The sequence below is a fragment of the Enhydra lutris genome, unplaced genomic scaffold (assembly GCF_002288905.1).
Source record: "Enhydra lutris kenyoni isolate GAN:26980312 unplaced genomic scaffold, ASM228890v2 scaffoldscaffold13, whole genome shotgun sequence".
Taxonomy (NCBI): Eukaryota; Metazoa; Chordata; class Mammalia; order Carnivora; family Mustelidae; genus Enhydra; species Enhydra lutris.
Window position 1 is genome coordinate 47595359 of NW_019154097.1, and position 26698 is coordinate 47622056.

General features: G+C 58.3%; 3 protein-coding genes across 8 annotated transcripts; 2 read left to right on the forward strand and 1 right to left on the reverse strand.

Moving 5' to 3' along the window:
• The first annotated feature begins 67 nt into the window (after positions 1–67).
• LOC111145577 (alkB homolog 4, lysine demethylase) lies at positions 68–6081 on the forward strand. 2 transcript variants are annotated; one of them, XM_022500536.1, is made up of 3 exons: positions 68–202; positions 2399–2596; positions 5132–6081. In XM_022500536.1, exons 1-3 carry the CDS (start codon positions 80–82, stop codon positions 5717–5719), a joined length of 909 nt encoding a protein of 302 aa, XP_022356244.1. In that variant the 5' UTR covers positions 68–79; the 3' UTR covers positions 5720–6081. The 2 variants fall into 2 exon arrangements, with proteins under 2 accessions (XP_022356244.1, XP_022356243.1); XM_022500535.1 differs by lacking the exon at positions 68–202 and having other exon boundaries at positions 1673–2596.
• Positions 6082–8621: 2540 nt separating this feature from the next.
• On the reverse strand, positions 8622–21088 carry LOC111145578 (ORAI calcium release-activated calcium modulator 2). 5 transcript variants are annotated; one of them, XM_022500538.1, is made up of 3 exons: positions 20470–21088; positions 16345–16632; positions 8622–11617 (listed from the first exon to the last, which is right to left on the reverse strand). In XM_022500538.1, exons 2-3 carry the CDS (start codon positions 16567–16569, stop codon positions 11078–11080), a joined length of 765 nt encoding a protein of 254 aa, XP_022356246.1. In that variant the 5' UTR covers positions 16570–16632; positions 20470–21088; the 3' UTR covers positions 8622–11077. The 5 variants fall into 5 exon arrangements, with proteins under 5 accessions (XP_022356246.1, XP_022356248.1, XP_022356245.1 ...); XM_022500540.1 differs by lacking the exon at positions 20470–21088 and adding an exon at positions 19525–19666 and having other exon boundaries at positions 16345–16582; XM_022500537.1 differs by lacking the exon at positions 20470–21088 and adding an exon at positions 19525–19666.
• Positions 18893–24560, forward strand: LOC111145494. Its single transcript, XM_022500387.1, has 4 exons — positions 18893–18897; positions 19799–20171; positions 21302–21436; positions 22821–24560. Exons 1-4 carry the CDS (start codon positions 18893–18895, stop codon positions 23019–23021), a joined length of 714 nt encoding a protein of 237 aa, XP_022356095.1. The 3' UTR covers positions 23022–24560.
• Positions 24561–26698: the final 2138 nt, after the last annotated feature.

The window sequence follows — 26698 nt, forward strand, 5'->3', positions numbered from 1 at the left end:
CTCCTGTCCCGCGGGCGGACTACAACTCCCAGCGGCCCCCGCGGCTCCGCGCCTGCGCCCTGGTCGCCAAGACGCGACGATGGCGGCTGCGGCGGTGGCTGCCCCAGAGGTCCTCCGGGAATGCGGCTGCAAGGGCATCCGGACCTGTCTGATCTGCGAGAGGCAGCGCGGAGGTGACCCGCCCTGGCAGCACCCCCCGCAGGTGAGGGCTGGGGAAGGGGCCGTACCACAACTCCCTTCTTCATACGGGGAAACTGAGGCCCAGACTGGCTACGGAAACGGGCCCCGGATCAACCCCTGTCAAGGGCCCTCGCTGTGGGGGCGTTGCAGGATGAGATGAGAGCTTTGAGGGGTGGGCTTGGAGTGGGTGCCATCCGACCACAACTCCCCTTTGAGTCCTGGGGAGAGTGTGACAGCAAACCTCCACGTAGCGCCCCCCGCCCCGCGCCCCCTACCCTGCGTCCGGGACTGCGAGCTTCACGAAGTGGGGAGACGACCAGGAAAGAGAAAGAGGATGCCGAAAACCAGGCAGGGCAAAGTGCCCTAGACACCGTTGAGCAGAAGTGGTCAAGGAGGAAATTAATTCCAATTAAGGAAAAAGGATCCAGAGCCTTTGTCGGGCCGGGGGTGGGGGTGGGCCGCGTCAAGGGCGTTCCCGCTGGGGGACTGCTTGGGTACAGGCCTGGAGCAGGTCCCTGGGCTTGGAAGGAGCCTGACGCTTCAGGGGCTGGCCGCCCTGACCCAGAGGGCTCTGTGTGTGGTGGCTGGGTAGGCTGGACTTGTTCTGAGGGCCCCGGAGAGCCGCTCAGGGTTTTAAAGGAAGTTAGGGGTGAGTTTTGGAAAGGTCCCAGGACATGGGGAGGCAGATGGGAAGGTATGGAGTCTGGGAAGCCAGTGCAGAAACTCCCACAGCGTCCCCGGTCAAAGCTTGGAAGGTCCTGTGGAAAGTGATCTGGTGATGTCTCAGCAAACGAAAAGTAGAATTACCGTGTGATCCAGCAGTTCTGGGTAGAATCGAAAGAAGACCCTTGATGAGAGACCTGTACGCCCCCGTTCCTAGCACCGTGGTTCCCAGTAGCTACGACATGGAAGCAGTGAAAGTGTCCAGCAGTGGCCGAGCGGGTAAACAAACGTGGCCTGTGTCCCATGGAATGTCATGTGCCTTGAAGGGCGTTAGACACCTGCTGTGACTTGAATGGATCCTGAGGTCATTATGCTGAGTGAAAGGTCCCTCACGAGAGGATTAAATATTGCAGGATTCCGCTTCCGTGAAGCCTGTAGAGGAATCACATTCATAGAGTCAGCAAGTAGCATGGTGGGTCCCTGGGGCTTGCGGAAAAGAGCGAAGCGTTGTTTCAAGTCCAGAGTTTTAGAGAGGTGGGGATGGGTGCAGGACAACGTGACTGAATTTAATTTACCTGTACACTTAAAGATGGTGACGATGGCAGTTTTATGTCCTGTATATTTTGGCTACAAGGAAAGCCTGAGAAGTGCCGAGAGTCTGAACTGTGCCCGTTCCCGCGGGTGTGGGGGTAGCCCGACTTGCTGGCTGTGGGATGAGCAGAAGGTACAGGGTGATCCCCGATTTCAATGTGTTCTGTGTGAGGTGCCAGAAGACGGAGGACACGATGGTTCCCAGCCGGGGTGGGCAGGAGGGGCCATGAAATGTAAAGGGTTTGGGGTAAAGGAGAATTAACTGGACGGGGCGGACCTCAGACTGCCATGCAGCTGGGACAAAGTCATGGCCAGTCCAGCTGGGAGCTCCTGAGCAGACTGATAGATAGAGGAGTCCCGAGTTGGGTAGAAAGAGCCAGACCTGTGCTGAGTCATTGGCTGGGGGCTGCCTGGGACCAGGGTGGCCTTTGCCCCAAACTTGAGGTGGCAGGAGATTGTCCGCTGGGCACTCCTCAAGGATGGCTGGCAAGTTCTCTCTTTTGAATGAAAGTTCAGGCAGTGCCTCTGCAGCCGCAGAGCGGGGCGGGGCCCAGAGTCACCCCCACCGCGGAGACGGCCTCTCCCCTCTGGCTGCCCAGCATGCTCGCCCTCTGGAGAGCCCTGGGTTCCTCTCCTTTAGTCCCCCGCCCCCCATGGCCAGGGAGGCCGGAGGACACCCCACAGCAACACTAGCACAGTGTGGACTCCCAGGCAGCTCCCCGCTGTGCAGCCTCAGGCTCATTCCTTAACTTTGCTGGGCTGGGTCACCTCATTTTTAAAACAGAGAGCAGAGAGTAGTTACGTGGATGCTCTTCCCTGTAAGATGAGGAAAGTGAGAAAGGACGGGCAAAGGGCCCTTCCCAGGAGGCAGCCCCAGGTGGGGAGGGGTTCTGCCTCCCTCCGGACCCCAGCTGCTTTCCAAAGTGGCTTCAGGGGCTTCAGGTCCCTCCTCTTTCTTTTGCAGAAAACGCACCGTTTCATTTACTACTCTGACACTGGCTGGGCCGTGGGGGCCGAGGAGTCTGACTTTGAAGGCTGGGCCTTCCCCTTCCCCGGTGTGACGCTGATAGAGGATTTTGTGACCCGGGAGGAGGAAGCTGAGATGGTGCAGCTGATGGACCGGGAGCCTTGGAAGCTCTCCCAGTCTGGACGGAGGAAGCAGGTAGGCCTGGGGAGGCGGGGAGGACCGGGCTGGCTGGTCAGGGAGGAGTCATCCTGCTGGGCCGCTCCGGACTCCTTGCCCCACACCCCTTTGCTCATATCCCTCCCAGCGCCTCTCTCTGCAGCCAAGCACCCCAAGGCCGTTAGGGGGTGAGCTCCCCTGACCCTGGGACTTGGGCAGCCAGGGGAGCGGTGTGTGGCGTGTGTTGGAGGAAGGGGCACAGGCAGGCCTGGACTTCTCCGCTTCCCACCAGACGCACCGGATGCGGTGCAGCAGGGCCGTAGGGCAGACTGATGCTCCGCTCTCAGGGTTTTTAGAGGCCACTGCTCACCTTCCCGCTCAAGTCCTTCCCCCATCAGTTTTGAGATACTCGGACCCCCAAGTCCTGGCCTCTTCCTGGCAGTACTGTCCGCCTTCTCTCCCTCCCTCCCTCCTAGTGACTTCAGGCCTGTCAGATCATCACACCACTTCCCCTGGGGCTCCTGTGCCCTGTCGCCCCCCCCACTGTCCTGCTCCGTCTGCTGAACTCCAGCCCCGGGCAAGTCCGGCTCCTCTGGCTGCTGGCCTCATGCCCTGCCGCCCTGCTCCGGCGGTCACATCAGTCTCCCCCGGGGAGACTGGACCTTCTGGACCTTCCCCCTCTACCCGCCACCCCGAGAAAGCCACGCGGGCCGTGCCCTTCTCAACCCCCAAGCCAGGCTTCTCTCCAAGCCCCCCTTGAACTCCGAGGTACTATCCGACCCTTCTCCCCTCTGTCCTTGACGTCATTCTTACCTCAACTGGATCTTCTCCCCCAGACCACCTGTAAGCTCCCCTCCCACTTCTGCAGCCAACTTCTCCGTAGTGTCGTCTATTCTGTCTTTACTGTGTCTCCTGCTCCCGCTTCACGCCCTTGCCGCCTCCACCCTGGGTCCTGGCCTCCGCGCCCCCACCCAGTGGCCAGTTGTCAGGCCCAGCCCTGGGGCCTCTCCGTTGCCCGAGCTCCCTGGCTGGTCTCCGTGAGTCACGACTCTGACACCGTGCGTGTGTTTGTGACTCCCACGTTTGTGTCTCCAGCCAGCTTCCCGTGTTCGTCAGACCCTCACTGAGTCTTGGCCCATCCCGGTGCCCCCGCAGTGTCCCCAGTGTGGCAAATTCCCCCTTCCATCTGCTCAAGCCGGAAACTGTGCAGCTCTCCAGATTTCTCTCCCTCGCCCTGGTCATCCCTGTCCACTTGCTTCCTTCAAAACATACCCGGAATCTGAGAACACAGCACTCTGCACTCCCACTGCCCCCACGGCCCCCACCCACTTCTGCTGCTGGGATTCCTTCTGGAGCTTCCCGGGGTCCGGCCCCCCTCTTCAGATGGACCCACTGCTCCGCTACAAACCCACCAGGCCTCCCATCCCAACCTCCGCTCCCCCCGCTGCTCTGTGGGGTCCCTGTAAGCCGCCTCTGTGCTCCGGAGATGCCGCAGGTCACACCTCTCTGTGCGCTGCACCCCGAGCTCCTTCTCCGCCTGCCGCTGCTCGGGGCACCCAGCCACGCTGACACACTGAAGCTGGAAGGAGAAAGACATTTGCACCGGATACCACCACTCACGACTGGGTGGGGGGCCCGAGGGGAGGAGTCGGTGGATAAATGCTCAATCCCTTGGGCCACAAGTCTGAGGGGTGTTCTGGAAGCCTCCTCCCTAACAATTGCTTTTTTTTAAGATAGAATCCACAGACCATAAAATTCGCTCATTTAACATGTACAGTTTGCTCTATTCAGATTGTGCAACCTTCTCCACTGCCTGCCTGTCACCCGCAAAGGACATCTGTACCCAGGAGCAGTCGCTCCCTGTTCCCCGTCCCCTGCCAACCACTAATCTTTCCGTCTGGCTTTGCCTGTGCCGGACATCTCACGTAAATGGGATTATAGAACACGTGGCCCTCTCTGTCGGCTTCTCCCCCCGACAGTGCCGCGTGGCGTTTGTGGCCAGATGGCCCTCTTGTGTGGACCTGCCCCCACCCCTTCATCCATTTGTCCCATCACGGACACCGGCCTGTGCCCGCCCTTTGGCTGTTGTGCCCCGGTGTCGCCGTGAACACCCATCGGCAAGTGTCTGCATGGCCGTGTTTCCAGTCCCGGGCGTGTAGCCGGGAGCGGAACTTCTCTGTCTCGGTTCTGAACCCCCGGGATCCCCAGCTCTGACCACGTGATGAGGCTGCCTCCCTCCCTCCCTCGCGGCTCCTCCGTCTCGCATCCTGACTTTGGCCTCACGGCCCAGAACGCACTGCCTGTTCGCAGGTCCTCTGTTTCCCTCCCTCTCTGCCTGCACACGGGCTAAGACAGCCCCCTGCCCCGGCACATCACAGCCCCTTCCCTCCTTCGTTTCCTCCCATAGCGTTTACCGCTGGGGCTGGCCGCCTCCCGCTGGGAGCACATCCTGATCCAGAGCCAGGCTTTTTGCTTCTCTTGGTCTCTGCGGTCAGATCCTTCAGACCTGGCCCGTGATAGCCATTCCTGTAAACTCAGACGCTTCTCCACTTCCTCTCCGTCCTCACCCTTCAGGACTATGGCCCCAAAGTCAACTTCCGGAAACAGAAGCTCAAGACCGCCGGCTTCAGAGGCCTCCCCAGCTTCAGCCGGGACGTGGTACGGAGGATGGGCCTGTACCCCATCCTGGAGGACTTCCGGCCCGTGGAGCAGTGTAACCTGGACTACTGCCCCGAGCGGGGCTCGGCCATCGACCCCCACCTGGATGACGCCTGGTTGTGGGGGGAGCGGCTGGTGAGCCTCAACCTCCTGTCCTCGACCGTGCTGTCCATGTCCCGGGAGGCGCCCGGCAGCCTGCTGCTCTGTCTGGCCCCTTCTGGCTTCCCGGAGGCCTTGGTGGAAGGGGTGATGGCCCCCAGCAGGTCCGTCCTGTGCCAGGAGGTGGAGGTGGCCGTCCCCGTACCCCGCCGCTCCCTGCTCGTGCTCACGGGCGCCGCGCGGCACCAGTGGAAGCACGCCATCCACCGCAGACACGTCGAGGCCCGCCGCGTCTGCGCCACCTTCAGGGAGCTGTCGGCCGAGTTCTGTCCCGGCGGGCGGCAGCAAGAACTGGGGCAGGAGCTCCTGCAGATCTCGCTCTCCTTTCAGGGGAGACCTATGTGAGCCACCTCCCTGGGGACGGGAGCTGGGGTCGGGCCTGGCCAGGGCGCCAGCTCCGGGCCTGACTGTCTGCCAAGATTTGAGGCCGGGAAGCCCGGCACGGGGGGCTTTCTCCCCAGCTTAGTAGCTTTTAAGAGAAGACTGCTCAGCACCCTGACACGACCACGGTGTGGGCCCTGCCTGGGAGCCAGATGGGATGGAACCGGGCCTTGGGTCAGTCCTGTCTGACCTACCCCATGGCCGCCTGTGTGGCCGGCTTGCCACAGTTGGAGGGCAGTGGGGTCATTTGAGCTTAAACACGTTGGTACCACCTAAAAACGTTTTCTCCTTTATCCCTCTCTCAATGAAGTTCCCTGATAACCCCATTCTCCGGTCCTTTCATTTGGGGAGCGAGTCGGAGAGCAGAATCGACAGACCTAAAGTTACTATTTCAGCCTTCAGAGCTGGTGACCGCCTCTGCGTCAGGCTCTGTCACACTTGACCCCCCAGAGGTGTTGGGGGCCATGAGGACAGAGAAATCTCCAGAGTCTGGTCCCACCTTCCTCCCCTGCCTCATGCTGTGAAAAAGTAGGGGGACACTGGTGCCATGCGGGGTACTCACATGGATGGCGGCCTGCCCTCTTCTGCTGCTCCTAAGACCAGATACGCTCGCCAGCCATAGGCTCAGTGCCAGACTTGGGACCAGGGCCCTATCAGAGCCCAGAAAGGTTCATGGTCCGCGCTGGTCTTCAATCATTCTAGAACCTTCTGTGAGCTGTTGGCAGTGGGAGGGCAGTCACTGGCCACCACGCACTGTCTGTGCAGTGGCCTCGCTCTGGAGACCCAGGAAAGGCCGCTGGGTTTCTAGTGGCTGAACTGAGCCCAGCTGCAGAGTGGGTGGTTCTTGGGGTCAGCTCGCTTGGAGCAGGAGGGTGGAGGACGGCTCCCTCCCGGAGTTGTGACCCACACAGACGCTGCTCTGGGTCCCCCACTGGGCTTCAGATGCAGGCCTGGCCAGTCCTGTTGCATGTGAGCAGCTCGGTGGGCTTGCAAGCCTGGGGGTCTGCTCCACGGGGGCCTGGGGGAGGCGCCTCCGCCCTGACAGGCCAGGCCTTGGAGCACCCCTGTGTGGAGCCTGCACGATGCTCTGCCAACACTTCTGTGTGGGAAACGCACCCCCAGGCCTGTGCGGGGGGGAGGCCCGTGAAGGCCGGGAGAGCCGCTCAGCAAAGAAGCCTGTTGCCCCCAGAATCACCCAGTGCTGGCCAGACATTTGACAGTGGGCCCTTCCTGCAGTCCCGCAGAGCGCCCCTCAGGACACACCCCATGCCATGGTCCATACGGTCCCCGGAGCCACCTCAGGACATGCTGCATCATGTCATGGTCAAGTTGGTGACTCTGGGTTGGGTTTGTCCTTGAAGCTACAACACGAAGAGCATCAGGTTCAGTGTGCCCACTTCGGCATCCGCCGCTCATGCCGCCCACTGGGACGGGGCTGGGAAGGCCAGGCTGGGGCGGCTCAGCCATAGGCTGAGGGGTATAGCGGCTGCTTAGCCCTGTATTTGAGGTGGCCGTCACTGCGTTCCCACGCTCTGCGTCCACACCAGACACGCTGTGCGGACCGTTCTGTCCCAGTGGTCTGGTGGCCTCAGGCTACGAGGAGTGATGGGCCTTACGGGAACGTACGAACACAGAAGCGTCTAGTCTGAGGCTGGCTTCCTGCCCCATCGTCTTCCACAGTCAGACGGAGCACACAGCTGACAGCCTGTCCTACTTCGAAAGATGTTAAGGAAACTCAGGGCCATTTATTGGAGGTGGGGCTGGTCCCGGCGGGCGGGCGGATGGGCGGGGAGCTCGGTCCGGGAAGCGTCCTCTGGGTTACTCCTGTTGAGACTCAAGTAGAACCTGTCTGTACTGTGTCCCCAGTAACTGTGGGGGCGCTGCAGTCATCAGGGGCTGGGAAGAGGGGTCCGCAGGTTCTAAATGGGCCCAGTGAGGAATCTCGGCTCAGTCCTGTGCCTTTTGCCCCAGGCTCCGTGGACCCTACCTTGCCACCTTCTGGAGGCATGTGAGTCGAGACAGCCTTCTGTGGTCGGCTGCACTCACCAGGGAGATGGTCGGAGCAGGGGGCTTGCTGGACCTGGGCTTCTGCGGAGCTCAGCCCTCCTTTAGACCCAGGGGCCTGGGAAGTCCTCCTCCTGGGCGGCAGCGGCAGGTGGGCCACCCCCTGGCTGGATTGGCAGAACCGGTCCCTGTTTGCACACCTGACTCCTAGGAGCCTCTAGGTTGAAGCGCCTGCAAGTTAAAAATAATAAAAGACAGACGTCCTTTCCCAGACGGGGGCCTCAGCGGGTAACAGTTACAAAACCGAAACGTCTGGGAGCTTCTCAAAAGTGTCACTAGGCTGCGGGAGAGAGTCCCTGTCCTGACGCCAGAGCCGCGGGTACCTGGGACAGAGAAGACGCCACTGAAGGACCAGAGCCCCAGTGGCTCCTGACCTGGAGGGTGTGGATGAGGACCGTCAAGCAGGCCCTGTTCAGATGGGCTCTGCTGGTGCTCAGCCACCCGTGGGGCTGCCCCTTGCTGTGTTTCCAGAAAAGCGGGAGCCCACTGGGGAAGAGAAGGGAGGCAGCAGGCAGAGACGTCCAGTTCTTTCGGGGCCGCACCTGGAGGGACCCTCCCAGCATGTCTGGGCCTGAGCACCCCGCCTCCCCGTTCCAGAGGGGTCACCACCCTCGCCTGGGAAACCTGTTAAGACGCGAGGCCGGTGACCAGCAATTCGGAAGAGGCAGGAGGGGCTTCAGGAGGAGGGGTCTGCCCTCTGGGAGGCACCAGACACTGCAGGGGGAGGGGGTAGTGGGGGAGCGCCAGGGGCTCCAGCCTGTCACCTCCGCCACGGCGCTCTGCCAAGAAGAGAGAGGACGCGTCACAGATGGACTTGTTTATTTAGCTCAATCCCGGGCAACTGCTGGAAAACCCACGCACAGGCCAGGGGTCATGTTCACCGGACGTGAGGCCCAGCGTCGTGCATAATGAATCAATCAGTGCGAGACAGGTAACGGCGGCCGCTGAGCCCTGAAGCACTCAGACTCAACGCGGTTTGAGCCCCACCAGACTTTCCTAGAAGACGCTAGAATCCACTCTGCCCTCGCAGTTTCTAAAATAGAAACACTTGAGTTTAGAAACTTCTGGCCAGGTACTAAATGGAGACCATGCTCCACTTTGGGAAGGGCCTCAGCGCACCCGCGGGTGCTCGGCTCGGGAGCACCAGGAAGGCTCCGCTCGGAGGAAACTAGGCCAGGCCCTCGCTGGCTCCGGGGCACCTCACGCCGAGCGGCTGAGACGGCTGGAAGGCTTCCCGACTGGGTTCAACCTCCAGAAACTGCCGTTCCAGCTCGTCGGTGGCCTCCGCTCTCCCCCCGCACACCTGCTGAGTTGCATCTGCAGCTCCAAACGGCAGCTGACCCTCCATCTCCCCCAAAGCTCTGGGGCTACCCTGGGACTCCACACCGATCGCCAGTCCCCAGACCCATGGTCCTCTCTGTCCCGCAGAAACTCCGCCTCGGGGAGCTGGGAGAACACTCCAGACGATGGAACGAGAGTGACGTTCTAATCAGCGTTAAGAACACAGGATGCGGCATCTTCGCTACCCATGTGGCATCGTCCCGGGTCACTCAGTGTCCCGCCCGAGGTGGCGAGGCCAGCAGCTCTGTCCGCGGAGCAGGCATTAACCACCGGCCTCCCAGCTGGCTCTGGGGGTGCTTTCCAGTCTGGCAACCTGGCACGCCTGGCACACCTGGGGCAGGGGCACCCGATGGCCCAGGGAAGTGAGGCCAGCACGGCCCCTCTCCGAAGGCTCAGGCTGGAGGATGGGGCTGCTGCCCACTCCCAGCTGCGGGGAGGGGCCGCCTGCGCTGTCCCTGCCAGGACACAGAGCAGTTGTCTTACAGCGACGCTGACACAGAGCAAACACACACGAAGCCAGACAAGCCTTTTCAACAAGGCTGCGGGACAGGACAGACACGCACCAGACAGCAGGCAAGCATGGACAGAGGTCTGCGGAACAGCAGGGCCGCGCCCATGGACGACGCCGGGCTCTCGTCTGGCTCCACGGAACCCGACGTCTGGACTCCCGTAACCTCCCGACTTACCACGGCGACTCCCGGCACGGCTCCCAGACAGCCCCGTGGCATTTTGGTTATGTGTTAAGGTTTATGTCCTCAATGGTACGTCACGTTCCCTGCAGCCACAGCCAGGCCAGCCGGGATTTCTCGGCACGGGTCACCCAGACCCCACAGAGACGCCCTCAGAGCATGACGTCCCACGATGATGGGAAACAAGGCAGGCTCCCTGTCCGGGCTGCTGCTGGCCGCTGTGGGAAGTGTGGGTTTGGAAAGCAGCTCGGGGTGCAGCATGCTCACCCCTAAGCTGAGCCGTAGTATGTACGTGCGCGGCCGTGGAAATGGATGAGCCGGATCAGGCCAACAGACCTTGTCTAGAGAGGAAGTCCCCCAGGCCACACCCTCCCTCCTCCTGGGGTCACAGGCAGCGGGGAGCTAGGAAGCATGCTCCGCTCTCTGGGCAAGGGCCTTTGGCAGCTGTAGCCTGGAGGGGCTGCTGACATGGGTTCAGAAGCTAGTTTGTAGATGGAGGCCTCTGGACTGTGAACCCTTTCCCCAACCTGGTGACTTTGCTGGGTTAATACGCCCAGGGCTCCAGGCTGGCTAGGCAGAGAGAACTTGAGCCCAGTGTGCCCCAGAGCACCCAGTTAAAGGTCTCTGTAGGTGGGCATCTCCCATGGGATGCCCAAAGACGCACCTCCCGGCCCGGCCAGGCCTCTGTCCTTGGAAGTCTTCCCTGGGGGCGAGACCAGTCCGATGCCCGGCTGAGCGCCTACTGCGCCCGCTGAGCGGACCTGGGACCCCAGCTCCTGCCCTCCCCCGTCAGCCCGGCCACCTAATCCCCCCAGGACAGGGGAGCGAAGCACCAGGCCAAGCTGTGGGCCTGCACCCCATCTCCTTGCAGCAGGGTGGCACATTGAGACCCACACCCCAGGTGGCACGGCGCAGTCCCTTCTCTGAAACCCTCAGCCCTCCCCCGAGCACCGAGCCTGCCCGTGACACTCGTCTCCTGCCGCAGGGAATCCCCAGGCCCCAGGACTCAGGCGGTTTTGCTCTCAGCTCTTAGCAACAGAGTCTCTCTTTTTCTACAGATCGCCATTTTCTGCAGGAGGCCCAGACGGCCAGGCTTTCTGGTGCGAGGACGGGGGTAAGACTTTGGTCTGGAACGGCGCGGCAGTGTCGGGGCGGCCTGGCCGGCAGCTCCACGCCCGCGCCGGGCCGGGCCGGGCCGGGCCGGGGGTGGGGCAGGGGCGCGGCGCGCTCACACCGCCTGCAGGCTGCGCTCGTGCCCGTCCAGCCGCACCTTGAGCTTGTGCAGCTCCTCGATCTCGCGGTTGTGCCGCTCGGTTTTGTGGCGCACCAGGGAGCGGTAGAAGTGGAGGGTGAAGACCACGAAGATGAGGCCCACGGGCACCATGATGATGGTGGACACGAGGGCGGCCTGCCAGCCCGTGTGGCCGCCGGGGCCGGGCGGGGGGCCGGGCTGGCGGCGCGCGTCCACGGGCAGGAACTTGATCCAGCAGAGCAGCACGACCTCGGCCAGGAAGAGCAGGATGCCCAGCACGGTGGAGAAGCCCCAGGCCAGCTCGATGTAGGGGTGCATGCGCTCGTGCGGGGACTCGCTGATGGAGTTCAGGTTGTGGATGTTGCTCACGGCCTCCACGTTGGGCAGGATGCACGTGCTGATGAGCAGGGCGAACAGGTGCACGGCCACCAGCACCGTGGTGCAGGCGCTGAAGGCGACGAGCAGCGGCCGCGGGTACTGGTACTGCGTCTCCAGCTGGACCTCCACCATGGCCACCTGCGAGGCAGAGCGGGGTGGGGAGGGGGGCGCTGGGCCAGGGCCACGCAGGGCAGGGGGCGCCCGCCTCGCCCTTCGCACGCTTCAGTTTCTGTTTTCTCAGGCGCTAAAGGACTTCCCACCGAGGACGGAGCTTGAAGGCATAGGGTGGGGAACGGCAGGGCTCACCCCCCCGGGGGCCTTCCTGGCACTGAACACGGGGTTCTCTGGGTGCCGGGCTTTGAGCCAGGACAGAGGCCACACTCCTCGGGAACTCGTGGCTTGGCTTAGCCACCAAACAATGCTGTTTTCAAACACTAAAAAACTGGGACGCCTGGCTCAGTCGGTTGAGCGTCTGCCTTCGGGTCAGGTCGTGATCTCAGGGTGCTGGGATCGAGCCCTGTGTCGGGCTCCCTGCTCAGCGGGGAGCCTGCTTCTCCCTCTCCCACTCCCCCTGCTTGTGCTCTCTGTCAAATAAAAAAATAAAATCTATAAAATACCTGTAAAAAAACCCCCACTTTCAAAGGGTAACAAGAGAAAGGTAGTACCGGGGACTCCTGGCGGCCCCTGGACTCAGAGCTACAAACCTGGACAGCCTCACGTGGACAGTGGGTGCATCAGGCAGTGGAGACCAGACGCCCTAGGGAGAAGCCCGCATCTCCAAGGCCAGGAATGGTGACAGGAATGAGGGCAGAGGTGACAGGGGCTGTGGGGAGGGGGCTGGGCTGGGCAAAGAGCTGAGTCATCACCCACAGTCGCAGGGAGACAAGGCCAACAGGTAAGGCCTGAAACGGATAAATCCAGAAACAACAGTCTGGAGAAAGCTGTTCAGAAAGGAGGGGCCTGCAGTCACTGCTGCGGTGGGGACGGGAGGCAGCTTAGAGCCTCAAGCGCTCCTTCGTTTGTAAACTGCCAGCATGTATTAACTTTGATAAAATAAAAACCGTTTTTGTTATCTTTTTTTAACCAAAAAAATTTTTAAGCTCACGCCCCTGAGATACAGGGTAGCCCGCTCAACGGACTGCCAGCCAGGCGGCCCCAAAACGAGTTTTAAACAAAAGAAAAAGGGGGACCTGGTGGTGCAGTTGGCTGAGCGTCCGACTCTTGGTTTTAGCTCGGGTGGTGATCTCAGGGTCGTAAGGTCGAGCCCCACATCCGGGCTCCACACTCAAGGGAGTCAGCTGCAGATTCTCCCTCTCTGTCTGCTTTTCCCCCCCAACTCATGTGCGCATGTGCGCACTCTCAGGAAGGAAGGAAGGAAGGAAGGAAGGAAGGAAAATCCTCAGAGGGAACCAGAAGCCCCAGCCTACCTCTGTGGCAGTGGATGCCTATAGCCAGCAGGGCAGGACCTGCTCAGCCTAAGGCCTAAAGGGCATTCAAACCTCAGACTAGGAAATGGGCTCCAGCTTTGCTTCCCCCAGGGTGGAACCCAGTACATGGAGAATGGCTCCCTCTGTGGCCCGGCACTGTGGACATCCCCCAGGGGACGGTTTAGTCCAGGCCTGGCAAGGACTCTAGGGCTCACCAAGGGCCTTCTCCTGGGTACCCAGAAGTAAGAAACCAGACCAGTCATGGAAAGGGGAGGGAAGGCGGAATGAAGCCGGAGGAAGGCTTTTCTACCCACTGTGTTTACTTCCTAGATCTAAGCCATCCCGTTTTTAAAATTTTACAAGAAAGATTTCACAACTTTTAGCAACTACCGCCTCCTAGAGTGAGTGACTCATCGTCTCAGCAGAGATGGAACATTTGGTAGGTAAAAAGAAGATAGGGCAGTCCTAGTGGACCATAGCTGAACAGAAACTCAGAAGTGGTCACTGCTCCATACAGACAGTTGTCACACCACATGAGTTGAGGGACGGTCTTTTCTCGGTGCCCCCTGTGGCCTGGGCAGGCTCTTGCTACCACAAAGGACATGCTCAGCAAGAGGAGGTTGTAAACCACAGAGAGCACCGAGGTAAGAAACAATGATAAGTAAAAGGCCTACAGTAAGAAACCAGTTTTGTTCAGCCTTCAGGAGAGAAAGGGCCCAAAGGCCATTTTTCAATGTGTTTATGCAAAGATTTTATGAGGGGGCCTCGGATCACTGGTTCTGTGTGTTTGCAGAAGGATAAACATGAAGAAACAGGCTCACCGTAGGCAGAAGTGCTTTGCCGTTAGAACAGCTTTGCACTTCTAATTAGGGGATACAGAACACGAAGGGAGAGACCACCTAGCAAACTGCCTCTCCACTTGTGCTCGTCCCTGCCCCACCGTGGGCCACGGTGTCTGCGGCTGACATGCTCTCTGCCCATCTGTGTGTGTCTGCTTTCTCCCGCACTCGCCCACCCTCCGAATCCTGAGCTGGTCTACGCTACGTAGTCCATTGGGTCGGCTGCTGCTGTCCCTACTGCTGGTCTTTGCACGCCCCCGTTTCTACTGCTTTCTACTTCCCCATTACGGCTGACTCTCTGGTGTGTATTAGGCTGTGGCAGCCTCCCTGAAAGGAACATTCTAGAAGGGAGGGTGAGGGCACGGTACAGCTCCTGAAATGTATCCCAGACTGCGTTAAGGGAGCACGTGCAGGGAGAGGAGACACTCTGTAAATGTTGAAGAAAGGAATTAGTACTGGCAAGGGTGACTGCCATCACCAAGCTAGGGATGGATAGCACCCTGTGGGGTACATCCGGGCCCTCCCATGCCTGTCTCTCTGTGGTCACTATTTTCATTCTAAGACCATTTCATACCCTGCTGGCTGCCACTCTTTGTTTTATAACCTGAGGAACAGGGCCCATTTCCTGATCTCATTTTATTTATTTATTTATTTAAGACTTTATTATTTACTTTGAGAGAGAGAGGGAAAGCTCACACCTGAGAGTGGGGAAGGGTCAGAGGGAGAAGCAGGCTCCCCGCTGAGCAGGGAGCCCGATGCGGGGCTCGATCCCCAGACTCTGGGATCATGACCCGAGCCGAAGGCAGATACTTAACCGACTGAGCCACTCACGTGCCTCCCCACCCCATTTTCCAATTTTAAATGAGTAGTTTTGGAGGCTTCAGTGTGGGTGAGCCCTTTTGTGGGCTGGGAAAACAGCTTCTCTAAGTCTGCAGATCCAAGTGTCTGGAAGGCCAGGGTTAAAGAATTTAAGAAGACATTGAAGCCAGGAAAGGACTTCTGAGACCCGGGTCCCCCACACAAAGGAAACCCGACGTACATGATACTCCCCATGGTTTGTTTTCCACAGTCCCAAAAATAATCCTAAGAGTGGGCCAGACAAAGGTAATGCAACCCTATAATTCCGTGGTGGAGAAAACAAGCTCTCATTTTCATAGTGTTGTTTATACTTCTCACACGTGTCCCTTCAAAGGAACCTTGAGATAGCATTCTGTCTTTTGCTCGTTATGGAAACCACGGGAAGAAAATCACTCTAAACCAAGGTTGCACCCCGTGCGAGTGTACCCTTCTGAAGTTAGGTTAAGAATAAGTAAATCAATACCATGCAACACCGAAATGAAGCCTTCGCTTTAAACTACAGATCTAAATCCATACTTCTAGCCTCTAAGCTTGGTGGCCTCCGCCATGCCCTGACCACACAGGCTCTCGGTTTTCCCAGGGTGGCCTGTACCAGCGAGAGAGCAGGCCCCTGCCACAGGACCGGCCACAGTGGCTCATTCTGATGGCTTATTTTCTGTACTACCGACCTGACAACAAACGCTCTGGGCTTTGGAAAAATAACAGTTGTTTTTTACATTCAGGAAAAAAATTGGGGCACCTGGTGGCTCAATCAGTTAAGCATCTGCCTTCGGCTCAGGTCATGATCCTGAGGTCCTGGGATCAAGCCCCATGTGTGTGTGGGGGGGTCCCTGCTCAGTGGGGAGCCTGCTCCTCTCACTCCCTCTCCATCTCCCCCTGCTTGGGCGTGCACTCTCTCTCTCAAATAAAATCTTTTTTAAAAAGATTTTAAAATGAAGAAAAACATTATTCCCATCAGATAGGACCTCTAAGCATACAACAGAGAAAGAGGGGCGATCACTCCCGTGTTCATACTCTGAACCCTGGCTTAGGGCACGCGGTCTGCCCAAGACCGACTCTTGCCCCAGGGAATGACTCAGAAGGAAAGCTAAAGGTGACAGCCTGGAGGCAGGCCAGGGGCTCCGCTTCATCACCAGGAGGCCACATGTGGGACGGCGGGGGAGGCGATCTGTGTCCCGAGCCGGGCTAACCCAAGCGAACCCCAATCGATCCCAATCCCGCTCCATCCTGCAGATTTCCCCTCTCAGGCGGTGCTCGGGGTGGGGCGGACGTGGGCACTCTCCTCCCTGTACACTGAAGCTGTTTCCATCGAGCTCGACTTCCCTGCCAGGTAACTGCTCTGTGGGAATGTCAGAAGGGGGCTTTCTCGGGGCGCCTGGGTGGCTCAGTGGGTTAAGGCCTCTGCCTTCGGCTCGCGTCATGATCCCAGGGTTCTGGGATCGAGCCCCGCGTCGGGCTCTCTGCTCAGCGGGGAGCGTGCTTCCTCCTCTCTCTCTGCCTGCCTCTCTGCCTACTTGTGATCTGTCAAATAAATAAATAAAATCTTTAAAAAAAAAAAAAAAAAGAAGGGGGCTTTCTGTGGCCTCCAGGGCTTGGGGACTCCTTGGGGAGATTTCCTAAGGGTCTGTCCTAACAGCCAGTAGGGCCCAGAGAGAGCACTTTGCTCCCTGGAGCGCCATAGGATTCCGACAGCAGAAGCCCACCCTGCAGGCCGCGGGTCCCGCCACGGATCTGCACTCACCATGGCAAAGCCCGAGAGGAGGGCAGAGGTCCGGCTGGAGGCCTTCAGCTTGGCTCTGCTCAGGTAGAGTTTTCTCCAGGACAGGGCCTGCACGGAGTGGTGGTTGGACGTGACCAGCTCCAGGTAGCTGCGGCGGACCCAGTCTCGGTAATCCATGCCCTTGTGGCCGGGTTCAGAGCAGGCGGGAGTGGAGGGGTCCACAGGCACGTTGAGCTCTGCGCTCATGGTGGGAGCCAGGCTGGGGGCAGGAGAGAGACACTCTCAGGCATCCCAGAGGGTCCCCGAGACCTGGAAAAGCCAGAAGCTGGGCAAGTTAACTTTCTCTGGGACCTGCTGTATACACCCTACACCAGGGGCAGTGTTGCGTGTGGGGCCCATCTGCTGGGGAGGAGGGTCAGGAGTACATTTCCAGGACACCCCCCGCCCTGCGCCACCCACATCGCATCCTTCGTGCCTCCACAAAGCTAATGACCCAGGCTTCCACCCCTACGTCAGAAATGCTCCAAGCAAGTGTGGCTTGTGGTTGAACAAGCACAGAAGGAATCCTCCAAATTGTTCCTCTCTTCAGGGAATAGGGAGCTACGGCCTGTATACCAATCCTAGGACCCGGTCACTAGGCCGGGATTGGCTCCCACAGTGTGATCCTGGACATGACATCTGAACGTTCTGACCCCAAGCATCTTCCAGTGGGGACATCTCTACCCCTACAGGGCTCAGAAACAAAATAACGGACCCGAAGACTCAAAACCGCTTTTCAACGCCCAGGCGCCAACCATGAAAAACACATTTCCACGCCGGGGCTCATTTCTCAAATCCAACTTGAATTTTGATTGGCGCAGTTCACCCCCAGAAATACTTGGGGTTCTGGGACTAAAGGAAAGCCGCATCCAGGCTCTGATGGAAACTGTGAGCAAAAGGAAAAACTGAACCCACCCACAGGAGCAGGTTCCACAAAGCAGTGGAGGCTGACGCCATTGCAGTCATCCCAGGTAGGTATCTGCTTTGATAATAACATGGCACGAAGATCGGAGGGACCAATCTGTTAAGATTTGTGAATTTAAACCCAAATCTCCAGTAATCCAAATAGGGGATTGACCGTCTCCTATGGCCCAAGGGGCCGGCCCACGCGGCAGCACGCCGGGCTCGACTCTAATTAATCTGTAGGACAGACTTCAAGGGCACAGGCACCTCGCAGCTTGCCTGGCATTAATATATTACTTGTACGTTCAGGGCCCCACAGGCCCCAATGAAAGCCTACTTAAAGCTACTATGAACAGATCAGTGTTTCCAGGTCCCAGGGAGCATGGCTGGGGTTGGGGGGACGGAGAGTACGGGCTGTTTACCAAGGTCAGTGGCTGTGGGAAGGGGCCAAGTTGGATCTATCCATGTCAATCTCTAAAAGGGTTCCGTGGGAAGGTCCGGGAGGCGGGGGAGAGCTCTCTCTTTTGGGGTGCCTTCCTCCTTGTTTTTCTTTTTTCTTCTCCCACACATCACAGAAGTGAGCGGACGGGTGAGAGTCACAGGCTTCGCCCCCTCAGAGGATCCGTCCTCTGCACTCCGTCCAGTAGGTGCTTACTGGGCTCTGAGGTCAGGCTGCATCTGGTACTCAGGCCTCAGAGATGGAAGTGGTGAGGGTCTGCTCTGCCGCTCCCAGTGGGGGAGCAGCTTCGGGGGGTGATTATCACCCAGTGGGGGAGCAGTCTCAGCAGGTGATTATCACCCAGTGAACTAAAGGCTGCTTTAGTGGCGAAGGGGTGAGGGTCAAGGAGCAGAGGAGGGGCTGGCTGCCTCGGCCTCAGCGAGACGGTCCCTACTGGGTAGCAAGAACAGACATAGTAAAGGCAACCCTGGCAAACAGGGACCCTCCCTCAAAGATGAGACGCTGCCCGCATGGGAGGGTTCTGAGAGGCAAGGGGCCGTGGCAGGAAGGCCAGCTGGCTGCAGAAGGGGTCCAGGAAATGCAGGGGGAAGGCTGGATGCGGGCAGTGTGTGGAGCCGGGGGCAGCCCAGGCAGGGGGACTGAGTGGGCCTCTCAGAGGCGCCGCGCGGAGGCACTCTGTAGGAACCAGTAAGAGGAGCAGCGTGCGGTCAATCTGGTCTGGATGTCCACGGAGACGGTTGGCGGGATGGAAGGACCGGGGAGCCCCCCAAGGGGGAAAGGCATGTGTGGGGTGAAGAAGCGGGAAGCCCAGGGGCCATCAGTGGGCATGGGCTGGGCTCAGGATGGACAGTGGAGGCAGAGGGCTTTGGGGGCAGTGAGGGCCGACGGTGGCCTCTGGGTAGTGGCCAGCCAGTCACAGCCCCGCACACGTCCTCAGAGTGGCAGGGAGTGGAAGGAAGGGCGGGCTGTGTGTCTGCTTGGAGTCTGGGTCTCCAGGCAGGCCTGCGGGTCCCGGAGATAGAAAGGCCACTTCCTGCTGAGGGAGCAGCCCGGACCCGATTCACATCCATCCAAACCGTCCTAGCACCAGTGTCCTACCTTGCGCCAGGCCTCCTCTCCCTACCCCTGGGAGAGGTAGAGTCTGGTCCTCACTCTCCCGGACGGGGTATGGGGTGGGGTGAGGCAAGATGGAACCGGACATTTCTGTCAGGTGGCAGAGGCTCCAAAAAGTGCTCTCCTGGCTGAACTTTGCAGAGAATTTTTGTTTTTTTATACATACGGGTTAGAGAAAAAAGCTCTTGTAGAATAACGGTGACTCTTCAGGATGAGCTATTCTTCTTGGCAGGCCTGTCTGAATCTTTTCCAGGGGGTAGGTTTGGGGTTTGCCTGTCTTACTTCCTTTAAACATCTGGGGCATGAGCAATGGCGAGTCTGTTTCTGACTCGGTCTTTGTCACACCCACGGGGGAGGGGGGGCGCACAGTCCCCACAGGGGTCTCCCAGAGGCGTCCACCTGCATCTGAGTCCCTTTCCCTAGGGAAGCCTCAGTAGCCGCAAGACACACACTCTGCCCCTGTCCCCGACCTCTGAGCCTTCTCAGCGCCGCACCCCGCGAGGATCCCATGGGGTCGGGGCCACCTGGCCACCCTCCAACCCCCCGCAGCCACCCCATCCCGAGCCTGCCCAGGAGAAAGCCCATCCCCTCCCCCCGGTCGAGTCTCCCGGTGCAATTCCGTTCCGTCCCCCAGCAGGGCGGGGTACCCCCCCACACCCCGCCAACCCCCCACGGCGAGCACTCACCGAGCTGTTCTGCCTGCCCGCCCGGCTCCACTCCGGCTCGGGCTTGCGGCGGGCGGCGTGGCCGCGTTGCCCTGTGGCCCCGTGGACCGGCCAGGGCGCTGAGCACGGCCCCCTCCCTCCTTCCGCGCGTCCCGCCGGGTCCCCCCTCCCGGCCCCGCCCCGCCCCCGCCGGCTGCCCCGCCCCCGCGGGCCACCGCAGCCGCTGTCAAGGCAACGGCGCGCCGCCATCACGTGGTTGGCCCATGGGGGCGCCACGGGCCACGTGACCTGGCAGGCCGGGAGGGGAGGAGGGGGAAAGGGGGGGACGGGACTCGCTGCCCCTCCTGGGGGACCCCGGTGGCGCGGATCTGCTGGTCAGGATCACCTGGGCCGGAAGCCGGGGAGCGGAAACTGGCAAAAGGTGCGCATCTCTCCGGTTCCCCGGGCGCGCCGTGGGTCACAGTGAACACGGGCTGGCTCGGCAGCGGAGGGGGCGGGAAGCCTGGGCATCCCTCGCTCTCACCACCCCCTTCTTTCTCCCCCAGTGGTGCGGGCGGACAATACGGCTGCGCTTTCTCTGGTCCCTGGGTCTGGACAACAGGTGCTCGGCCTGCTCCAGTACTCGGTACTTGGGTACTCACACCCAAAGCGAGCACGGAGTCCCCAGGGTGAGTCCCAAAGGATGCCCAGGACTGGCCATGGGCCTTGTGGAGGGGTGGGGAGAGGCCAGGAGGGCACACCCTGCGGGGAGAGGGAACAGGTATCCCATTGTCTGGCCACAGGGCCGGAGGGGTGAGGTGGCTGGAGTGGGGAAGAGGGAAAGGTTCCCGCAGCCACACCCGTTGGCCAGGGTGGACCGTGGTGCTGCACACAGCTTGCTGGAGCTGGTCAGGTGGTCACGGGGACTGTAGCCAGCCACCCCACCCCCCCAAGCGACACGACCAGCCACACACGCAGGGTCCTCACCCGCGTGCAGCTCACTTGGCTCCTAATGGGCGTCCACCAAGCCGAGCTGTTCTACCGAGCTGTTCAAACAGGAACATTCTTTTCAGGAAGTGCGTAGGAATAATTAACTAAGAGACTAACTGAGAGGCGAGATGGGTTCATATCAAGCCCCTGTGCCAGAAGGCCCCTCACAGTCCTTCCTGCATGCCCTACATAGGATTTTTCCATCTGTCACAACCCTATCCGACGGTGACACATTTATCCAAAGGAAAGAAAAATCCCACTCATGTCAACTGGTCCAAGTTTTCTGACAGCCGTAAGAAGAGAGGTGAATGCATGTCAGGCCAAATCCGTTCCTCTCTCAAGATGTATCTTAGAGGCCGTTACTGAGAGCCAGAATGACACCTTTTAATTCAGGAAGACACTTAAAAAACAGACCAGGAAAACAGCCTAGGAAAATCCCAGGGTCTGATTACTGACCTTCCGCCCAACACACATGCACACACGTTACAGAGGGCTGTAAGAAAGGGATCATTTGCATTTTAGGGGACAGAACCCTCAAAACCCAACAGCTCTTTGTAAAATGATGTGGAAAACAGGAAGAAACACTTTGTAAACTAGAATCATTGGCATCACAGATGACCATTCTTTCCACAACAGAATCACTTGCTCTAATTTTCACCCTTGGAGTCTGACTGCACACCCTTTAGAAACGTTCCAGCGAGTGGTGCCTCCAGCCCCAAGCGCACTCACCCAGCATGTCCAGACAGAAGCAAGATCTAAGTCATCATCGCCAGTGGTTTTCGGAGCCAGTTTCCTAACCAAACACAGAAAACGGCTTTCTCCCCCATAGAAGATTAAGGAAGGTGCCAGCACCGTGCTGAACGGAGAGGAGCAGTTAGAATGCCAGCAGTTGGAGGGCCCGTCAAGTGCACAGAGGAGGATCAGGGCAAGGCCCATGGGAGCGCCACCCAGCTGTCATGTCCAGGTACAGTCTGGGCTGTGATTTCCTGAGGAGTTTGGCCACGGCAAGTCGCTTCTTCTCCTTGGGCCTCAGCTTGGAAGACCCAATTCTCCAAGGCACATCCCATGGGTCGATCATGTTCTGATTTTCCCACCAATGCACACCCTCTCATTCCAGGAAGAACACGGCCTCTGCTTTCCTTTTCCCTGGGTCTTCTCATCTGGCTGGCTGCTCACCTGCTCGGGACAATGTATCCAGCCTCCTGATAATTCCGTCCCCTTGGCCACTGACTCCTATGGCTAGTTCTTGTCACTGCCCTTTAGATCTTAAATTTGCACCTCCCACTTCCTGAGCTTTTCTCACCCAGCTGCCAGCCTGTTCCACCTTGCCTCCTAGCCTGTGCTCAGACCAGCGCCTCCCACCCCCGCCTCCCCTCCCATTCAGCCTGACCCCTTCTGACCTCTCCTACCACTGCCCTTCCCCCCTACCACTGCCCTTCCCCTACTTCATGCCACACTTCTCAAGAGAGCTGTCATCACCACTTCCTTCCCGGCCCTCAACAGCCCACTACCACTGTGAAACTAACTCCAGGACAGATTTCCGCTGTGCCTTCCTCCCATCTAGAAACAACTCTCCTTGCTCCGGTGCCCTCACTTTTTTTTTTTTTTTTTTTAACCTGTGCAGCCTCCCCCTTTGCTGTCTGTCCCCTAGATGTGGGGGTTTCCCCACTTCCCTCCCAACGGGTCCCACCCACTCCCCTTGTTTCAAGGAGGTTGTTGACTCCAATGGTCATCTCCAGCCTGGATCTCCCTCAGCCTGGCAGGGCATGTCCCAAGACACCCTCCCCGACCCCCCACCCCCCTGCCACCCGCCACACTCACAGCTGAATTCCTTATCTTTCCTCGCCTGCTTGCTCTACCTCCTGGGTCCCCTGTCTCAAGGAGTTCCACCAGCCACCCAGCTGGTGACATTACAGATCTGCCGTCATTCCTGATTCCTCCCACCCCCAACCAGTCCTGTGAACTCTCCCGTTTCTCCCTGGTCCCACAGGTCCCACGTTAATTCAGGCCCTCGTCACTCCTGTTCTGCATTCCTGCAAGATCTTTCCACCTGTCCCCTTCCCATCTAATCTCCACACTCTGAAGTGGAAAAATTCCCATCTCTCCGGCACCCCTCCAGCCCTTCAGGTTTCCCTGCGGCCTTAGATCAACTTTAATCCCCTTAACCTAGTGACTCAGGCTGTGACAGGGCATCTGCTACTAATCCGGACTCAGCTTGCTTTTTGAAAACTGCTGTGAGCCACCCAGCTCAGCTCAGCCCTGCCCACATCCCGGAGGCCTGGGTCACATGCCATCCTGTGCTACCGGGCCACCACACTGACCTTTCTCTTGTCTGTGTCTCTTATCAGATCTGGAGCTCCTTCAAGCCAAGGCCTGTGTCTTGCTCACCATCATCCCCAGTGCTGGGCCAAGTACACTTACGGATCTTTGAGATTAAGCTTTTGGTCCTATTCAACATTTGCTATATTCTGTGGAATAAGAAAACTGAAAAGTGCCTCAGGACCTCTGCCATGGTGTTTTCTTTACAGAAATATATTAAAATATGGTAACGGTAGCTCACTTTAGTCAAGTATGCGCCAAAAGGTAGACATAAATGAGCTTGCACAGGGCAGAAGGCGCACCCGGTTCCGGCGCCGCTGCAGAAGGAAACCGAGCTTTCCCCGCTCTCCTTCCAAGCAGCCTGGAGACGGACTGAGTTATATTCCTATTTCCAAAAGTCAACAAAATATCACTCCTCTAACTCTACTGAATAATTGGCTTTTTCCAAAAAGCTCCATGTCGCAAACAGGAAAGGGAACTTGAACTAGTTACAGTCCTCCACCAGTTCCAAGCCAGTTTCTGAAGATACAGGGACACCTGCAGCAGGGGTTGTGGAGGGCACGTCTGAAATGCCTGAGCAGTGAGCAGCTGGCCTCCGGGACCCGGCCTGACAGTCTGGAGGTCTGAGGCGGGGTCTGCGGCCGCCTGGGGCATCACATCTGCGGCTCCGGCACACATGGCTGACCGTGTGCCCCTGTTCAGGCTCTTCCTGCCACAGGGGCCAGATTTTCAGGTACGAACAACTTCCCTGCTCGCTTTCAGGCCCTGAGATTTGCTCAGTCACCGAACCGGACATCACTGAGTATCTGTGATGTCCAAGGCCCTGTGCTGGCACTAGAGGTACAGCAAAGCACAGGACAGGCAGGTTCCTGCTCTGGTGGCGCTCAGAGTTGAGCGGGGGATGTGAGGGATGCTGGTGTGGCAGGAGGCTGAACAGCGTACAAAGGATGGGTGCAAGGAAACAGAACAGGCTGGGTGGGAAGTCAAGGCCAGTGCATGGGCGGGAAGAGGCAGAGCAGGGGTGAGGGGAGTGGGACACGGACCCAGGCTGAGGCAGAGGCTCCAAAGGCAAGCTGAAGCCACAACTCGGAAGACAGCCGTGAGGGCGGTATTTAAAGCTGCGGGTCAGACTAAGATCTCCTGGGGCCTGAGTGTTGACCATAAAAGGCAGTGCACTAGGTCACCCTAACATTTAGAATTTGAGCAGAGAAGCAAGCCAGGGAAAGGCAGAAGGCAGTGCTGTCAGCGATGCTAAGGGTTTGGGCTTCTATACAATACAGATGCCCCCAGGGCTGGATGCGGCAACACTGGAGGCTCCCTGGAATGATGGGAGAGGTGGAAGCAAACAGAGACTTCTCTGGAAATTGGGCTGAGAAGGGAGGAGGTACATGGGGCGGCAGCCCTGCTCTGTTGTTGTGGCTGGGGCGCAGTGGGGCCTGCACCAGGCAGTGCACCTGGAGGGCAAGCCGGGCGGGATGAAGTGGTGGGGCATGAGGCCTCGGCCTGAGCCTCTGCTTTCTCTCTGCTCTAGGAGACGGGTACCCGCTGCGGGGGACAGGGCCGGGAAAGGACACATGAAAACACATGATGGTGGGAGATGAACACAGTAGGGAGACCGAAGGATAGGTGGGGAGTGCTGGTTCCCTCCCATGTGACTTCTCTGGTCCTACATTCAAAGTGGGACTGAGGAGTCCAGCCCCGGATCCCCCCGGTGAGACCAAGTACTGTGCGCACAGGGAACACAGCAGTGACGTCCAATCCGTGCTTTAGGAAACGCTGCTCTCCGGAAGGCCAGGCTTGCTTGTGCACGCTCCCTCACTCTCCAAACACACGCACAGTTGGTTCTCATGATTCATGGTAGTTATTATGTTCCAGAAAGTCACTGCAAATGCTGGGTGCTGATTACTGAATACTGAACCACTGCTGCTTGGGGAAACAGGGGTGTTTTTGTGACCCCCCCCCCGTCACATCAACCAATCGTCACATAACCGTGTTTTATGTGTTTTTGTTTATAAACACTTTCATTGGGGGTGCCTGGCTGACTCAGTCGGGGAAGCATATGACTTTTTTTTTTTAAGTTATTTTATTTTATGGGGGGGAGGGGCAGAGAGAGAAAATCTCAAGCAGGCTCTGTGCCAGGGGCTTGGTCCCACGACCCCAAGATCATTGATCTAGGGCTTGTGAGTTCAAGCCCCACGTTGGGTGTAGAGATTACTTGAAAAAAAAAAAATCTTAAATAAAAATTTAAAAAATGAAAACACTTGCATTAACATGTATTGATTCATTAATGACGAACTCGCGGCCAACGGCACTGTAACTCATGCCTAAACAGAGCTCATCTAAGGCACATCGGCCTTCTTGTTTAGGACACTAGACAGTACTTCGAGGACTGTGCTTTGGGGCCATTTTAAAAGGCAAAATCATCCAGGAAAAGCAAAAAATGCAAAAAAAAACTGCCATTAAATAGACACGTTTGAGCCGAACAGGAAGGCAGAGCACTGCTTTGTTTGAACTCAGCTGCAAACCCTTCATGGGGCCACTGGAATTCGTCACCACTCTGTGCACGTCTACCCGTGACCGCAAAAGCATGAGTATTCATCTTGGCATCACAGGTAAGCGTTAGTGAACGGGTGAATTCACGAACACAGCCCTTGTGAAGACTAAGGGGCAACTGTATTTAAAACTAGCATATAGGGGCGCCTGGGAGGCTCAGTGGGTTAAAGCCTCTGCCTTCGGCTCAGGTCATGATCCCAGGGTCCTGGGATCGAGCCCCGCATCGGGCTCTCTGCTCAGCAGGGAGCCTGCTTCCCTCTCTCTCTGCCTGCCTCTCTGCCTGCTTGTGATCTCTGACAAATAAATAAAAATAAATAAAAATAAAAAAAATAAAACCAGCATATACGTTATTACACACGCACATGCACCTGGAGCTTACTGAAGGAGCGGCCTTCAGCCTACAGCTCTGGCACCAAGAGCGCTGCACCGGCCTCCCTCCCCAGCAGGTCTGGGCCCCACACGTTCTCCCCGGAGCAGCACAGCACTACGGTGCAGGGGCTGGACTGTGGGATTCTGCCACTTACTTGCTGGGTGATCCGGGCCAGTTTTCAGACCTCTCTGTACTTATAAATCTCGTCTGGTAAACCTGTAAGGGACATCTAGTTGAAGGATGCAGTGCTCTAATGCAAACGACTCTGGCTGGTATAGGGCTGTCCCATGAAGTGCTCAACAAACGCAGGGAGCGAGGAAGTAAATGAAGCGAATCAGAATTCTTATACGTGTGGCTTCCTGAGACAGCCAAGTTAGGCACACCTTTGTGGATCAAGTCCCCATTGCCGCCCCCCCCAAGCTGATCAGCGAGGGCATTACTGAACAATTTTCTCCTCCTCATGGCTTTTCTTGGCAGGGGGAATAGGATGGGAGTCTCTCCGTATCTCCTACTCCCTTCTCCATGATGACACCTGTTTCCTTTTCTCAAACAATACCCTGAAGACCGTCATTTACCTGGTACTGACAGCCCCTTAAAAATTGCCAGAAATTGGGGCACCTGGGTGGCTCAGTGGGTTAAGGCCTCTGCCTTCGGCTCAGGTCATGATCCCAGGGTACTGGGATCGAGCCCCGCATCGGGCTCTCTGCTCCGCAGGGAGCCTGCTTCCTCCCCCCTCTCTCTCTCTGCCTGCCTCTCTGCCTACTTGTGATCTCTGTCAAATGAATAAAACTAAAAAAAAAAAAAAAAAAAAGTAGCCAGAAATTACTACACATTTTCTACCTAAACATCCTCTTCCAAAACCCACGAAAGGTGCAGAACATAACCCTTCAGCGCGACATCCTGCTGTTTGCTCTGGCATTCGCCCCCCACCGCCCCCACTGCCCCCCACCCATCACATTAATAAGCTCTGGGCCAGACGTACCA

What these genes read in the sequence shown, in the direction of transcription:
- LOC111145577 (XM_022500535.1), top strand. Translation starts at nt 2,258, where the DNA reads ATGAGGAAAGTGAGAAAGGACGGGCAAAGGGCCCTTCCCAGGAGGCAG. An exon ending in AGTCTGGACGGAGGAAGCAG is followed by an intron (nt 2,597 to 5,131) that starts GTAGGCCTGGGG and finishes CTCACCCTTCAG; the next exon opens with GACTATGGCCCCAAAGTCAA.
- LOC111145578 (XM_022500538.1), bottom strand. Translation starts at nt 16,569, where the DNA reads ATGAGCGCAGAGCTCAACGTGCCTGTGGACCCCTCCACTCCCGCCTGC. An exon ending in TCCTCTCGGGCTTTGCCATG is followed by an intron (nt 11,618 to 16,344) that starts GTGAGTGCAGAT and finishes TCTGCCTCGCAG; the next exon opens with GTGGCCATGGTGGAGGTCCA.
- LOC111145494 (XM_022500387.1), top strand. An exon ending in GCGAGCACGGAGTCCCCAGG is followed by an intron (nt 20,172 to 21,301) that starts GTGAGTCCCAAA and finishes TCTCCCCCATAG; the next exon opens with AAGATTAAGGAAGGTGCCAG. An exon ending in CACCCAGCTGTCATGTCCAG is followed by an intron (nt 21,437 to 22,820) that starts GTACAGTCTGGG and finishes GTCTCTTATCAG; the next exon opens with ATCTGGAGCTCCTTCAAGCC.